Here is a 16,524-nt window from a genome sequence, read left to right as displayed (position 1 = left end):
AAGTATCTGAGCACGTTCAAGTTGTTCCCATGTTCTGTTTTGACATGTCTAGCTACCGGGTACGTAGGGTCAGAATTTACTGCAGCCCTTAGATGTTGTAATATTCTTGCTTGTCCTGGTAGCTTCGTACTCCCAACATATTTTAATCCGCATGTACAGGTTAAAATGTACACCGCATATTCAGTTGTACACGTAAATTGTCCTTTTATCTTAATTGGACGTTCTGAAAAATGCATTGGTGTACTCTGCGGTATTAATGCCAAATTTGCAAGCCCGACATGAGCTGCATTTGAAAAAGCCATTCCAAGGGGGAAACCAGTTTGCTTTATTGAATACTTCTGGGCAGGTTTTGACTAAATCCGATCTCATAGAATGAGCTTTCCGGAAAGTAAAGTTGGGTTTATGCACATAGATTTCATTAAGAACGCTGTCTGTCATCACTATAGGCCATTCTCTATTCATTATTTTTCTAATGCTTTGTGACTGCCTGCTGTAGGTGGATATGAATCTACAGAATTTACCTGAACTTTCCTTATAATTAATCTCGTTAGATGGAAGAGTATCTACTTGGGTGATAGCGTCTTGTTTCTTCTCTAATAATGTGCTTCTATCCACCATGTTGGCCTTGTATAGGGCTTTTTTTTAGATTTTTCTCACTATAACCTCTAATAGCCTCTGTTTTGCTATTGATATTGCATCCTCATAGACAGCACCTGTGCTACAGGCTCTCTTAATTCTTAGAAATTCACCGTAAGGTAAACTTGCTATGGTGTGGTGCGGGTGAAAGCTACTTGCGTGGAGTAGGGTATTACCTGCTGTAGGTTTTTGAAAAAGGCTGGTTTCAATGGCATTTGCCCTAATAGAAACCAAAATATCAAGTAAGCTGATGGAAGTGGAATCTATATGGTGTGTAAATTCCAGATTGAGTGTATTTGCATTGATAGTATCAACAAATGTCTCTGCTTCCAATTCTGTACCCTTCCAGACGATAAAAATGTCGTCAATATACCTCCACATTTGTATAACATGTCTATCATAAATAGCTTTATGTTCCCCCTTCAGGACATGCTCCTCCCACCAGCCTACATGTAAACATGCAAAGCTGGGGGAGAAGCATGCCCCCATAGCTACACCTTGTTTTTGTCTATATACTTTTCCGTCAAAAAGGAACATGTTAATGTGGAGGCACCAATGAATCATTTTCAATAACATTTTGTTATGGCTATAAAATTCGGCATTGCGCAGTTTCAAATAATGTTCTACTACCGCTAGGCCATCATTGTGCTTGATACTTGTATAAAGAGATTTGATATCCAATGTCAACAAGTAATCATTTTCCCAGTGCACTTCCTTTAGTTTAACTAAAAAGTCACGGGAGTCCTGTATATATGAGGGCAGACCTATGACAAAGTCCTGTAGGAAAAAGTCTACATATTTCGATGTCTTTTCAAAGGTATTATTAGCCCCTTCCATGCTGATGACGAACCCCAGCCGTCTTGCACTACAGTGCTCGTGTGCTGATGACGGCTGGGGTTCGTCACGGCCTGCCCCTGTTCGTGTTGTTTACAGCACACCAGGGGAATCGCGACCGCACGGAAAGGGTTAATGGCAGAAATTATCGGTCGTCCTTGTAGAGGGTCAATCCCTTTATGTACTTTTGGGATGAGATAAAGGTGGGTAATGTTTGGTGAGCATTCAATTAAAACTTATTCTCATCCTTTGTAATTAACCCCTCTCTTACCCATTTATTCAAATCTTTTTTAGACTCCTTATTCACTTTATGGGCGGCTGCACCATTTGAGGTTTCATAGCATTCCTCATCATTTAGATGCCTAAATGCTTCATCTCTATATACCCTTTTATCCCATAGGACAATATTTCCTCCTTTGTCCGCTTTGCTGATGACTACAGAGTCATTGTTCTTCAGTTTGTTCATAAGTTGAAAGTATCTTTTGTCTTTATCCTTGCTTTTTAATTTGGTTGTGCCCGATTTTTTGTGGAGTATTTTTAATTCGTCAATAACCCTTTCGTGGAAAACGTTTATTGCGTCCCTTGGCATTACTGGGACGAAGGTGGATGGTGCTTTAAATGAGCTATGACCTCCGCCATCATCTGGATATTTTCTTCTTCCAATAACTCGTGTGCTGGGGGTACTGTCTTCCGATTCCTCCATTCCCAAATTATACAATGTCCGCAATAGGGGGGGATTTCTTTAACTGCAATAGTTGTTGATACGCTTGATTTTTGCGCTACCACCCGTGGTTCTACCACGCCAGGGTTTTTGATTGCAAAATATTTACTCAATTTCAGTTTTCTTATGAATTTGTAGACATCTACCCTTGTTTTAATGAAGTTAAAATTGCTTTTGGGGTAATAACTTAAACCCAATGCTAATAGTTGTTTTTCAGCTTCATTGAGTTCTAGGTTCGTGAGATTGACAATGGTCCGGTCTACATTGGTGTTCTCTTTTATTTCTTCCAATTGCGTCTTCTCTGCTGCCAGTTAGCGCGTCCTCTTGTTGCATTTCCTGCGTTGGCGGCGGCTCCTGTTCCTTTCAGTGTTCGTGGGTTTGATTTTTGTTGATAACGCGGTCTTTGGGACTGGATTCTTTGTTCCATGATGTATTCTAGTTCCTCCGCGTAAGATAGAGGGCCCAACAATTCACTTGCTTGTCCTGTACTTCCTCTGTCTGAATCTTCATCGCTGGAGATCAGACTTCCTTCAGGATTGGAACTCTGGTAAGGCTGTTGATGTAGTTGCCCGATTTGTCTTCTCACCACCACCTTGTGCAGCAGGGGCCATTTTATTCAATTTTTGCTGTTTCACCTGATCGTACTTTCTCGCAAATGTGAACACCTGACCCCTGTCATAATCGTTCTTGTCCCTGGCAAATTTCCACACTTTTCTTTTTTTGATAGTGTCTTCCAATTTCATTTTCCTTCCGTGCATTTCCTTTAAGAGTTTGTCTACAGTGTCGCTATTATTAGTGTCAGTAAGGGTATTAACTTCTTCTTGCAGTCTTTTAATTTCCCTAAGATCAGCTTCTCTGTCCACCCGTGCATATTTTATCAAAAGACATACTAGGCGCATAGATGCATCCAGATTTGATTCTGCCCATTCTTTCAATAGCATTGGGTTAGGCTTTTCGAAGCTGGGTGCTAGCATTATATGAAGTCCACGGGGTATACGGTCTGCTGCATGATATTTTTCAAACGATTTGGCCTCCCACCATTTAGTGACCTCGCTCCTATGGTGTTTTTCTAGTTGTTTTAGCACATTTCTAAGGTTTGGATTTTGGTCTTCTTTTTCCGATATTGCCCCTTGGTTTGCTTCCACTGTAGGTAAATTACCAAACAAATCGTCTGCCGCTTTTTCCCGGTCTCCATCGAAAATTCCATTTTTACACAGCAATGTATTTAGCACTTTAATTAGTATAAAGACACCACCGCTGTGACCGCGCGGGACACCGCTGACTGCTCGATACCTTCCCTCCTGATATATATATATATATATATATATGATTAGAGAATTCAGAAGGCTGCCACTAGACTCCTCCTACATGTAAAGCCACAAGCACACATCTCCATTGCTTTGAGGGCCCTACACTGGTTAGCAGTAGCCAGGAGTTCCATCTTCAAGCTGCGTTGTATCATACACAAAGTTATACATGGCAAAGAACAACTTCATCAAGAAGAAAATCAACAAATACAACACAAAAACATACGCTCAAGAATGGCTCGCTGCCTCAATATTGTCAAAAACCAAGGGTGGATCATCTTTCTCTGTTAAAGCAGCCAATTTATCTAATTCACTACACACACACACACAAGATCCACCGACACCGTCTTACTTTGTATTTATGTCTTAAAAGGCACTGTCATTTACAATGCCAATATCTCAAACTCTCGCAAAAAGCGATAACTATAGCATTGAAAATGCTTATGTTCTAATGAGCAGTCAGTTCCAGGCTGTTAACTAGTCCCGCAGGGGGGCACGTGAGCTTTTAGAGGTATTTCCGATTGCCTCTTTTGATAGATGTTTTTAATGGGAACCATGCCAGAGAGAGAAGCGGACACTCATTTAAGAGGCCTAGGCACGTAGCTGGACACTGTGGTTTATGCACACATTTCAAAGAAGTCATCCCAGTCACGTAATAGTGCAGCATCACTGGCCACATGCAACAAGCGATGACTCACGCCTCATTATTCTCACAAAGTACTCCTGTCATCCATTGGTAAATCATGGATCACGTGGCCTCGCAGCTAAACACAACACTGCGATAATATTGAGCACCAGCAGCCAATCAACGCTACTCGAGGAATCTGCCACACTATCATTATATAGGTGTGACGTCACTGCTCCTCATCAAGTGTATACATTATGTACTCCTCTCTGTGAGTGTGCTCCTCCTTTAACTTGGATTGTTCTAAACATTTCCAAACTATGCTATGCTTATGTTAATCCATCAACCGCTAGGTTAATTAAAGATGCAACAAAGACCACTGTGGACAAAGAACCGTCTACAACTCTGATTAAGAATTAATTATATGTCCTCTCCATTAAACTCCTGAGAAATGTACAAAAGCACACTTCTTAAACTACTGAATAAATGTATGAAAAATAGGATTCACCACATTCATGTTCGCAGCTTTTCCAAAGCAATATATAAATGAGTGGTGGGCGCGCGCACTTCCAGGAATGTAAGGAATGCAGGTGGAACCCGGCCACGCTACTGCTTGCTCCGGATACCCCTAGGCCAGGGGAGTCAACGTACTGAGAGAAGGCGGGACATGCACCTTTTCAGCAAACTCGTGCGTGTGGCTTTTTTTAGCCACATGCACAAGTTTGCTGAAGTGATTACAAGAGGTCATTTTCTAGAGCAGCGCATGCGCGCTGCGCTAGGCTCGACCTAAAAAAGGTATAAGGGGGCAGAGTTGAGGTAGTATGACCTCCTGTACCTTGTGGGATCCCATTGATGACATCACTGACAACATCTGAAATGACAATTAATGACAACACTGCATGGCGAAGCATGTGTTACAGTTATTCCTGGTAACTAGAACTGGTGAATTTCAGTAACTTTTTGTTTAAAAAGTTGCATTTAAACTGGCATTTTCACCTAACTAGAACATCATTTAAACCTTTAGCTTTTTCAGTGAAAAGTGGGTGTGCAGGTATGTCAGTGATTGCATTTGCACATCAGGAATTTGATTGCAATTAAACAAACTGCCACCACATAGATTACCAGAAATTTGCCAGGCGTCAAAGAATGAGGGTGTATTACCACTAAGGCTCCCTGTTTTCCGTATTTACTGATAAATACAGACAGAAAAGAATGCGTTTTCTGTCTGCATTTATTTTTAAAAGTGGATAAATACTAGAAATTGTGCTTCTTTTAAGTGACTCTCCGTGCTGTCTTTCATGAATCCCAGCAGCTGAGAAGATGGACAGAATGGGAAATTAATAAAACAGGATGTAATTTCTTTAAAACACGGCATATGTCAACATACATTTATGGTATAATGCTAGTATTTAGTAGTGGATGTATTGTTATGGAATATCTGACTGCTTAAATGGCTAAAACACAACAGACATCAAAGTATGAGTGTGAGTTCATCATTTAAATAGATGTAGAAATGTACAGTTTTACAACTACATTTATAAGCAAAACACAAAATAAATACGGATAAATACAGATAAAATGGCCCAAAAATAAATATTGATAAATACAGACGGAAATGGCCTAAAAATAAATACCATAAAATCTGGAGCCCTAATTACCACTCACCACAAATTAGGCAATACACCAGTGAGGAATCCTTGAGAACGGTCACCATTGCATTATATATGTTAAACTTAGATTAAAGATGCTAGCTAAAACACTACCAAAAAGATTCTCTTATACTGCTGGAACGTATCCACCCAGTCTACTCCAGCTTTATTCCTGACAGTAGCACATCCCCAAAAATCTGTAGGATCCATCATCTGGCCAACAAACTTCCCTATTAAAAGTTAAGAGTATTTTGTAACACGAACTGTCTATTGTGTTGGGGTACAAGAACAACATTTAAATAGCTTGTAAATGAACTGTAAAAATATATCAGCAGTTAGGAAAGCATTTTTTTATAATCATGAAGTGTGATGGAAACAAAGATTTTAACAGGAATGTTGTCCAAGATAAACACTCACTGAGGATTCGTCTAAATGACATCACGATTTAAAAATGGTTACATTAAAAACTCCTAATTAGTCACTTTCAAGGTGAGTACTATAAATGTTCATTAGTTTGGATGTTAAACGGCAGGTCAGCCTACAATGGCATATTAAGCTATTTTATTACTGCAAACTCTGTTAACTAAACGATTAGTCCAAGCTTCACCTTTCACTCACAATTTAACTGTTACATTTTCTTCTTCGCAATAGATTGATTTTATGTTTGTTATGGGATACATCTGAGGTTCCAAGTAGTGCAAGTATAAATACTGTTTGGAGTATTATTTGAACAAGAATGAGAGGAAAGCAGTAACACTGCATTATATGAATGTTGATACTTCTTTATAAGAAAAAAAAAATTTTGTTGAAAACAAAAAAAGAATGAATCACCAAAAACAATGTGATGTTGGCGCTTATTCTTGATAAGCGAAATATTGAAGACTGACCGGTTATTATGGCCATCATTACAAATTGACTGGTATTTGATAAGATTCATCGCACCTGATCAAATCAAATTTTGCAGGTGTTGAAATAAATCAAGAGTAATAAATAGCATATATTAAAAACAGTCCTCAATTATGGAGAAAAACATGCTGATTTTGTAGCCTTACTATGGGGAAAAACATGCAGATTTCGTGCCTTACACACCAAAATCCCCAGGTCTCGATAATTGCCTGCCATTTTTAGGTCTCGCCTGTCGATGCGCATGCGCATCGAGCTTGCGAGTCTATGGTGGCTTATCCACTCTTTATCCCCAACTTGCAAGGAATCGTGGCGATTCCTTGCAGTGCACGAGAAATTTAAGCTCAATGCGCATGCGCATTGAGCTTAAATGCGCGTGCACATGCCCCCAGCCGCCTGCCTTGCCTACTCTCCCAGCTGGTGCCGCTCCACCCCCTGCGGCATCAAAGGCTTTCACGGCCGGCCATGCTTTCAGTTTCACGACCGGCCGGCCGTGTGAAGCCCGCTCTCCCTGCTCCGCCCCCTGCTCCGGCCGAGACGCATTTCTCCTCCCTCCTCCCCCCTCCTGGGTCAGGCTTCTGTTTACTCTTTTTTAAACAAACCTCCAATATGCAAATTTAGTTTACATTTCGTGATTGCAGTTATGCGATGGGTTTGTCAAAGGAAAGACCACGAGTGCAGCAGGAGGGTGGTTGTTATATAGCTCTGTTTATAGACACACGCTCTAAAAAGTTCAAGTCGTGGTCAGACACACACAAGTGCAGTCCAAGCTAATTCTATTGCTTGTCTGGAGACGTTATGGCCAGGCTTAAGTTCTTCAACCGGGTCACCTGAGGACGGTTGGTAACCCTAACTTGCATTGCCTGTTTTACTTAGTTTATGTTCATATTTATTTAGGCATGCATCCGTAATTGGTGATCTAGCCAAGTGCTCAAAACTGTGTTGTGCTATAATCTGCAATTGAAAAGAAACGAATAGCATAATAAAAATGCGACATCACTATGTTGACGATGGCTTTATAAACAAATCTATTAAAATCCGATTGCGGTACATGCGTAGTGGCATTTTTACTTTTTCCAAAAATTGTAGTTGTTGTCGAGGTGCACATTACTGACACTTGAAGTCAAACAAGAATATTCGAAGTTAAATAATTGACGTTTAAAATTGAGCACGTCGTTGAAAATATATAAGGCTTCCAGTTTTTTTTCTGAACGTGTACACAAAAAGCCATCAAGTTCTGTCTGTCTAGAAGTTTAAATAGGGACAAAAAGACAGAAATAGACCGTAATAAAGTGTGAGGCCGGTACCTACGCAGAATATAGGAAGGCGAGATTAAATAAATAACGAGCTTTCGTAATTAAGCTTTAAACTGTTGATGGGCATGTATGTTCTTTAGTACAATGCTGACTGTTTATCCAGGTGTATTGCACATGAGTGATTATAAGGTATGGTTTCTTACAGCCGAAACCCTTCAGGCTTCCATGCGCACGGGTATATTTGTACATTAAATGAATGTGTAAATAAACCTGTTGCATGCCGATTTTATTCACAAAATAAATATGGGTAAATTGAAATAGCAATGTATAAATAATACATGCCAATAAACCTGTGGCCCTGGGTGTCGAGTGCACAGCGGAGCTCGAAGCCCTGACTGATTGACCGCATCTGACAGACTAGTTAGGACCGGTGCCATGAACACATTTCCCCCGCGTTACGCTTTTCTGTATATAGGGACTGTGACATCAAGTACTCCAATACAGAGCTACAATTTCAATGTAGCACATCTTGCTAGAGTTCCTCTTTCAAAGTATGGTATGTTCACCACCAATGTCACGATTAACATTTGGGATTTTTAACGAAAAGAACCATCTGCTTTACTCAATTTGTTTTTTGCAGAATGAAAGACTGGTGTGAGAGGCGACATTTTGACCCTACTCTCCTCTTTTAGAACGGAATGCTGACTCGGGAGTAATTCTCTAATTGTGTTGCATCTTATGGTTGCACAGTTTCTTTTCCAGTTTCCCGACACAGAACAAAATAACTTGTGCACATCATATTTATCACTTTGACATTTATCTGCAAAACATTTTACACCAACCTGGCTCATCCTCACTCACCCTCACTCTCACTCACCCTCACTCTCACTCACCCTCACTCTCACTCACCCTCACTCTCACTCACCCTCACTCTCACTCACCCTCACTCTCACTCATCCTCACTCTCACTCATCCTCACTCTCACTCATCCTCACTCTCACTCATCCTCACTCTCACTCATCCTCACTCTCACTCATCCTCACTCTCACTCATCCTCACTCTCACTCATCCTCACTCTCACTCATCCTCACTCTCACTCATCCTCACTCTCACTCATCCTCACTCACCCTCAACCCCTCACCCTCACTCACCCTCAACCCCTCACTCACCCTCAACCCCTCACTCACCCTCAACCCCTCACCCTCAACCCCCTCACCCTCAACCCCCTCAACCCCCTCACCCTCAACCCCCTCACTCACCCTCACTCATCCTCACTCACCCTCAACCCCTCACCCTCAACCCCTCACCCTCAACCCCCTCACCCTCAACCCCCTCACCCTCAACCCCCTCACCCTCAACCCCCTCACCCTCAACCCCCTCACCCTCAACCCCCTCACCCCCTCACTCACCCTCACTCTCACTCATCCTCACTCAACCACCCTCAACCTCACTCACCCTCAACCCCTCACCCTCACTCACCCTCAACCCCTCACTCACTCACCCTCAACCCCTCACCCTCAACCCCTCACTCGCCCACCCTCAACCCCTCATCCTCACTCACCCTCAACCCTCTCACCCTCACTCACCCTAACCCTCTCACCCTCACTCACCCTCAACCCCTCACTCACCCTCACTCACCCTAACCCTCACTCACCCTCAACCCCTCACCCTCAACCCCTCACCCTCAACCCCTCACCCTCAACCCCTCACCCTCAACCCCTCACCCTCAACCCCTCACCCTCAACCCCTCACCCTCAACCCCTCACCCTCACCCTCACTCTCACTCACCCTCACTCTCACTCACCCTCACTCAGCCTCAACTACTCCCCCTCACCCTCACTCACCCAAAACCCCTCACCCTCACTCACCCTCAACACCTCACTCACCCTCACTCACCCTCACCCTCAACAACTCACCCTCAACCTCAACCCCTCACCCTCACTCACCCTCACTCACCCACCCTCAACCCCTCACCCTCACTCACCCTCACACAGTGCAATAGTTCTCAGACCATTTCAGTTAGAGCTTTTCGAAATGTTTATGGCTTTTTTTATTTGTAATACTTTAGCATTGGCTACAGGAAACAAAAATGCTAAACATTTACAAAAAAACCCATAAACAATTCTAAAAGCACTAACTCTAATGGTGCGAGACCTATTGCATTTCCAATGCTTGTTAAGATGTTAGTTTCTGGTATGTTTGACCGCTGGAAATTCAATTCTAGGAGTCTATAATTACCAGGTGTCAAAAAGCTGCAAATCATAATTACAAACCCTGTGCAACCAAGGGGATTTGCAGGGTTCGTATGTTTAAGGGCCACTCATAATGAGGGCTCCTGTGGTATGTTGGATTTTTCGAGGCAAAGATAATGAGAATTTCAATTAAAGAGCAAATCAACAGTTAAAAAAATAATTACTAAAATGTGCATACCATGGTGAGCTATTCTTTACAAATAAGGGAAGAGACAAAGCCCATATCACCTTAAGGACTGTCACCTGCATTTGCCCACATGAAAGACTTCAACACATCATAGATTCATAGTTTCTTTACACTCATTTGACAAAAACCTTGTCTCAATCCTTCAACCACACTGCAGTTTTAAAGGAGACACTTACCAGACCACAAAGTACAGAAATGAAATATGCTTCCTCAATTAGAATTTTACGACAAAAGCAAACAACTTCTCAGTCCCCCCAAAAAAGTTATCAAATGTCACCATTTTCTGAACACTATGCACCAACTCCTCCTACAGGAACAACATTTATGTGATCTGGAACAGAATTCGACCATATAGAGATGGTCTACAACCCCTTAAGTCAAGTTGTCTGTCAAAATGAAAGTCAAGACAACATGTGCATCTTAACTCACTCTGTTCTTTAATTCAACACTGCTAGGAATAAGATGTATGCAATATAAACCACAAAGATGTACAACTATCTATAGATAGATTTTTCAGACTGCAATGTTCTTTAAAGCAGTCGAACTAATGATTTAGATCAAAATAGCAGATTTTAAGTTATTCAGAAAGTACACTGGTCATTGCGCATCCTCTGTGTACTGTCTCCCCTAAATCCATTTATTTTCTAACGTACTACAGCGGTAAAACAGAATTTGACAGGGGGAACACCAACATAGAGTAAAATGAAATCCAACTACACCTTCTGTTCCACCATGAAAATGACAGCTTCCACTGGATCAGCATCTCAGGATCAGTAGGGATATGACCCAAAAAAATGCAAAGCTTCCTCTTATCATAAGCAATTAAATAATTTGGTTCAACATTACAAAGTATTCAAATTCATTTTGCTTGACTCCAATGTGGCCTTCGCTGTAATTCTCTCTAAGGTCCAGACTTTCCCCTTGAACACAGATACAAGCCTGCATACGTTTCCGCTACTAGACTTCACAGAAGCTTAGAGTCCAATGATCACATTCTGACATTAATACCCACATGCATACAATCTTTTGTTTCTGTATTGTATTTTTGTGTGCATGAACTCATACAAATTCTCTTTGCCTGATAATGAAACATTTCACTTTAAAACGTTTTTGAGCATGCTTTTGTTATTTTTTTTAATCTGGACATACCTTTTCGCCCATTAGTCTGTTCATGAGTGAATTAAATTTTGGTTACACATGTCAGAGCGTACATCACAGTGGCAGGCCACTTCATCCAATGGCTCTCTTGGTCTGTGAATGATAGCAATGTCATTGTGCACAGCTGCCTGACAAGGAGTGCACTTTAGTGCCAGGTCTGGTGTGCCTGTGCTGCTGGGACACCTTTGAGTCTATAGGTTTATATTTTATTCAAATATTTGTGCGAATTGTATACAATGGCAAAAAAATAAACCATTGCACGCTTGCCATGTCTAAACCTTCTAGCATTACAGATGTATGTGTTTCTTAATGTTGGCACATGACAACACGTGGAACAATGAATTAAGGTATACTGTCTTCCTTTAAAGGAGATATTGTTTACAGCATTTGAGGACTACTAGAGGATATTTTGCAGTAGAATTTTATAAGTGTTCATAATCTTATGACTTATATGAGAAAATTATAGGTCCTGCTCAGGCCTCGACAAATCTCTTGCTCACTACTTATGGCGAACCAGACTTTATCAGGGCAAGCTATATTTACGGCCTACTCGACCCTTCTGGCAAGCTGACAAACAGGTGTTCTATTCACTCACAAAGTAAAGGAGCATTAAAGATGCCCTTAAATCTTGTCTTTATCTTGTCCCATTTATTCTGTGCTCAGAGCCAGAGGTTAAAAGTCAATTTAATCTACAATTACTTTTCTTTCTCTGATTGCAAAGTTGAAGGATGTTTTAAAGTGCACTGTTTGACAAACGTGCTGCACAAAAAGTGTAAAATGAAAGGCTGTAGGATGTCATGTTTTATTCTAACGCACACATAGCTAAAAAGAGAACTGTACAAACATTTCATAACAGATTTCAGTAGTAATGAATGCCCTTGTTTTGTAATTCTGAGTGATTAAAAATCTATTTTAATAAGATGAAAACAAATCATAACACTCACTTAGTGATGTGCACATGATAAATATGTTTGCTGACAATTTCCATATATTGTTTATACACTATATAGTTTTATAAGTAAAACAGCATGCTGGTGGGACCATTTTTGCCCATTTCAATGGGAAATGTGCTGTATGTAAATGGCAGTGCACTACCACCTCATGCTTCAGTAATATATATTTTTAAGTGAGTATTTCAAGATGAACTGAAAAAGATTCCTGCCCTGATGGCAATGCTATTAGTGAACTAAGAGGCAAGTCGTGGGTCATGCATACCCTATATGTAGGCTAGATTCTTATTGCGCATGGAGCAAACACAGTCTATTAAATCAAACAAGCTGTTTTGTACAGCAGGAATGCTAATTTACATATTGGAAGATGCTCTCATATGTGATGGAAAAAGGGGGACTCTGCAAAATGAAACATTTGCTTAGGATGACCTAATGAGACGAGTTTCTGGGTCAAGTACATTTCAGTTATGTGGAGTAGATTATTCAAGTTACTAGACCTACAGGCCTAGTAAAATTATGTTTTTTTTAGACCTGCTACTTAAGTGGCATGTATGCAATCCGCGTACTACATTCTGAATGACTACGGTTTAGTTCCATATCCTTTTATATCACGTGTGGACTAACCACCACTCAGTGACCAGATAGTTCGAATAGTTGAGGGTCCTTACTGCAAGCACTACAACAAGAGAAAATAAACCTAGTACAAAAAGTTACGTTTTAAAAGTCTGCAGGTCATAAGCACAAGCGGTAGGCAAGGTTCAAGCGGAAAAGTCAGACCTGTCATAGGATGCAGACTTAATCCTGGCAAACAACCACATTCAGCGCAAAATAGTTCGTGGAATAAAGGACAGCGCTAACGTCAGTGACACGGCCACGAGTGAGCTGCTGGCAAATTGCTGCCAGGGTGGGGCGCCATGCCCCACCCTGGGCTTGCTCAGCAATTCGGAAAGAATAACTATTATAGTACACTGCGGAAGGGAAACATACTGAGTCCCAAAGTGGCACCGAACATGATACACAGATGACAAAAGAAGATATGTAACACTAAAGGGCAGATCATGAGGTACACAATAAAAGCATAGATAGTGATGTACCGGGGTCCTGGTGCACACCTGAAAACTGTCAAGTCTCAGGTTGGAGTGAAAAGTCCTAGAATTAGGACAGCGACATAAACTCGCAATTCCTCCCTACTAAATCCCTATTGCTTCAGCCGAAGAAGAAATAATGATGTCCGTAATCAGTATGGTTAGGCATAGTGTTTATTATAGGGTATGAACAGGTTACAATCACAAAAATCCCGGTATCCGCAAACACCACAGTGACCCCAGCCCAGGGTTCTCACCAGTATGCGCTTAAACAGCGCGTTCTCCTTGGGCGGCAGATTAACGCTCGGCATCTCTGCGACTCCACTTCCCCCTTGGGCCCGTGTGGCTCCAGCCTCTGCCCGCCTCGCTGAGCTCCCGAGGCCGCTGGCTGCGCTTCACGTGCTCGCTAAACAGAGAGACAGCAAGAACCAAAATGGCCGACACCCCTAGCTTCCCCTCCCGGGTCACAGCAAGCCACAACGCGCATGCTCGCTGACCCCGCGTCACTCTGCGGCGCCGGTGTTCATGGAAGCCTGGGAACGTAAAATAGCTTCCTTAGAAGCGCGTACAAGGAGAGCTGGTGTGGTGTGCGTATGATCGTTAGCAGTTGACCGTCTAAGGGTTTCCGGCGTTTTGTATGGGAACAGTTAACTTGTATATGCTGTACTTTCTGTTGCCCTGCTACATGTCATTTTTTGCTGGAGGTCTTTTCGGTGGCACAGCGTGTTGTCTCGACTACTCCAACCAGAAACAAATAATGCCTTTACTGGAATGTGTGTGTATATTTGTGAGATAAATAAAGGAAGCCTGTTAGATATGCTCGGATTACAAACTGCCAACTGAAGTGATGAAGAAGGAAGTTTCGGAGGGTTATGAATAAAACTCCGAAAGTTTTAAATTGTATTAAAATGTATTTATTAAATTACCAAAAGGCCAACCAACAGCCGGCAAGGGGCGCGACTGCCAGTTGAGCAGTTGACAGGGAAAGAATGTCAGGCATTCGATGACGTCACCTATATACAAACAGAGGGCTCCATTGCGTGTCACAATAGAACCAGCAAGTGTGAATGTTGTGTTGCACAAACAAGGGTGATTGAATACTTTATGAAGACCATAGAGGTACAACATCTCCCTTTCCGAACAGTAACAATTAATATGAAGGTTAAAACATAACATATTCCTTATACTTGGAATGTATGCGTGAAACTCTACCAGAACTAGTGCATGTGCCTTCACATACATTAGGAACAGAACCAACAGTTTTTATGGGTACATAATATCCAGAGCGTGGGGTATTGGTTACTTGTAAATTATCTGTATCTTACTGCCCTTCAGAGTCCTGAACATCTGTAACTGGCAATTGAACAGGTGATGGAAAATTCAAACCTACAGACATTTTACCCTGCATAGGAGCTGAGGTACAGAGATTAGTAGGTGTTCCTTTGCTAACCTGCTCATATGAGTCAACAGGCATCCATAAATAATCATTTTCAGATTCTGAATTGTTACTCATGGACTCTGCAATAAGTTCTCGCTGACCAGGTTTGAGTTTGGCAACATCACTTTTACTTCTCAATCCTAACTTGTCCAAAAGGACAGAGCTATGAGTTGCTTCCATTACTTCTGAGGGGTTTGTGTACTTGGATTCACCTTTTTGAACTTTAACAGTTTTTTTTTTTACAATGACCCAGTCACCTTTTGTTATGTCTTGGCTTATTGCTCTATAGATTTTGTCATGGTAGGCTTTGGATTTGAACTGATGTTCTTTAATTCTCGCCTGTACCTTCAAGGATTCATCGTTGACCTCTACCACACTTTTTTTTTTTTTAAACCTTTATTGAATTATCAAAGCATTACAAGTGCAGGCCTACAACCACAGGGGCCGGCCGCAAACTCAGGATATAGATTCAGGTGGCATGCAAATGTATACGACCGCGTAATAACAACGAGACAAGCATAGCTTATGATTTGCATGTGCCATTAAGTAAAGGATATCAAAGGTTTCATTTTTTCGTTTATGAAGAAGCAGTAGTGGCTGCACTATCGATGGCGTCATACCATAGAATAGAATTAAGAAGAGATGGGGGGGGGACGCACCCCGCAATGTAATCAGAACCAGGTGATGAACATTACAGCCTTAAACATACTACGCTCGCTAAGGCAAACAAGGAGCCAAAATCAGTATAATAGCGAGCGATTCAGCTAGAGCATCATCCCGAAAAACCCACCCTCCAGAGAAATAAGGCATAGTCAAGTATAGACGCCAGATAGAGAAAGAAATGAGATAGAGAGAGACAGCCAACCTACTGAAGAGGAAGGAAGGCCCCACCTGAGAGAGAGAGAAAAGAAAGAGAAAGAGACCATAGAACAAAACAAACTAAAATAATGAACCCCCCCCCCCCCAACACCCACCACCCTGCACCCCTGTAATGGCTACGGCCAACCCCACTAACAGCGTGCCTGTCGCCCCAGAACTGCCCTAAAGAAAGGAAAGAAAGCGGAGGAGGAGAGCAATAGACACACTCCCGGTCCTCATTACACCCCACCAGCAGCAGCCTCCCCAAATTCCATGTCGACTATTAAAGCAAGTATTGAACACGTACATGGGGAGGACTCAAAAAAACCTCCCGTCTCCCAATAGCATACACGGTGCATACCCGGCATAAAACAGATAGAAAAGCTAACCCCGAATGTCAAAGTCAACCTTGACCAGTTCGGTTCTTCACGAAAGCCCATGTCGTCCAAGCCACAACAATCGCGAGGAAGGCGAAGCGTCCAAGACAGTTCAAAACAATGGCAACGGATCGAGGAGAGGAGACAAAATGGCGGCATCTGAAAATTCGACAATTGAGGATGAAGAAGGAAGGCAAACCTCTCCGAAAGTCACTGAAGAACTGTCCTTGGAGGTAAAAACCTTTAGCAACAATGTTCCGTCGAACAGGAATGGAGCAGGGAAAGCCA

General features: G+C 41.9%; 1 protein-coding gene across 1 annotated transcript in view; it reads right to left on the bottom strand.

Annotated features, from left to right (window-relative positions):
• NAA15 (N-alpha-acetyltransferase 15, NatA auxiliary subunit) overlaps positions 1–14,081 on the bottom strand; it is a 778,287-nt gene extending 764,206 nt beyond the window's left edge. Inside the window, exon 1 of the mRNA XM_086962172.1 lies at positions 13,821–14,081. Coding sequence (XP_086818298.1) covers positions 13,821–13,874 — 54 coding nt within the window. The 5' untranslated portion in view covers positions 13,875–14,081. The remainder of the gene's footprint in view (positions 1–13,820) is intronic.
• Between the last annotated feature and the right edge of the window lie 2,443 nt (positions 14,082–16,524).

This window comes from Lissotriton vulgaris, chromosome 3_1 (assembly GCF_964263255.1).
Source record: "Lissotriton vulgaris chromosome 3_1, aLisVul1.2, whole genome shotgun sequence".
NCBI lineage: Eukaryota > Metazoa > Chordata > Amphibia > Caudata > Salamandridae > Lissotriton > Lissotriton vulgaris.
The sequence above is the reverse complement of the archived record's forward strand: the minus strand, read 5'-3'. Positions and strand labels throughout refer to the sequence as shown.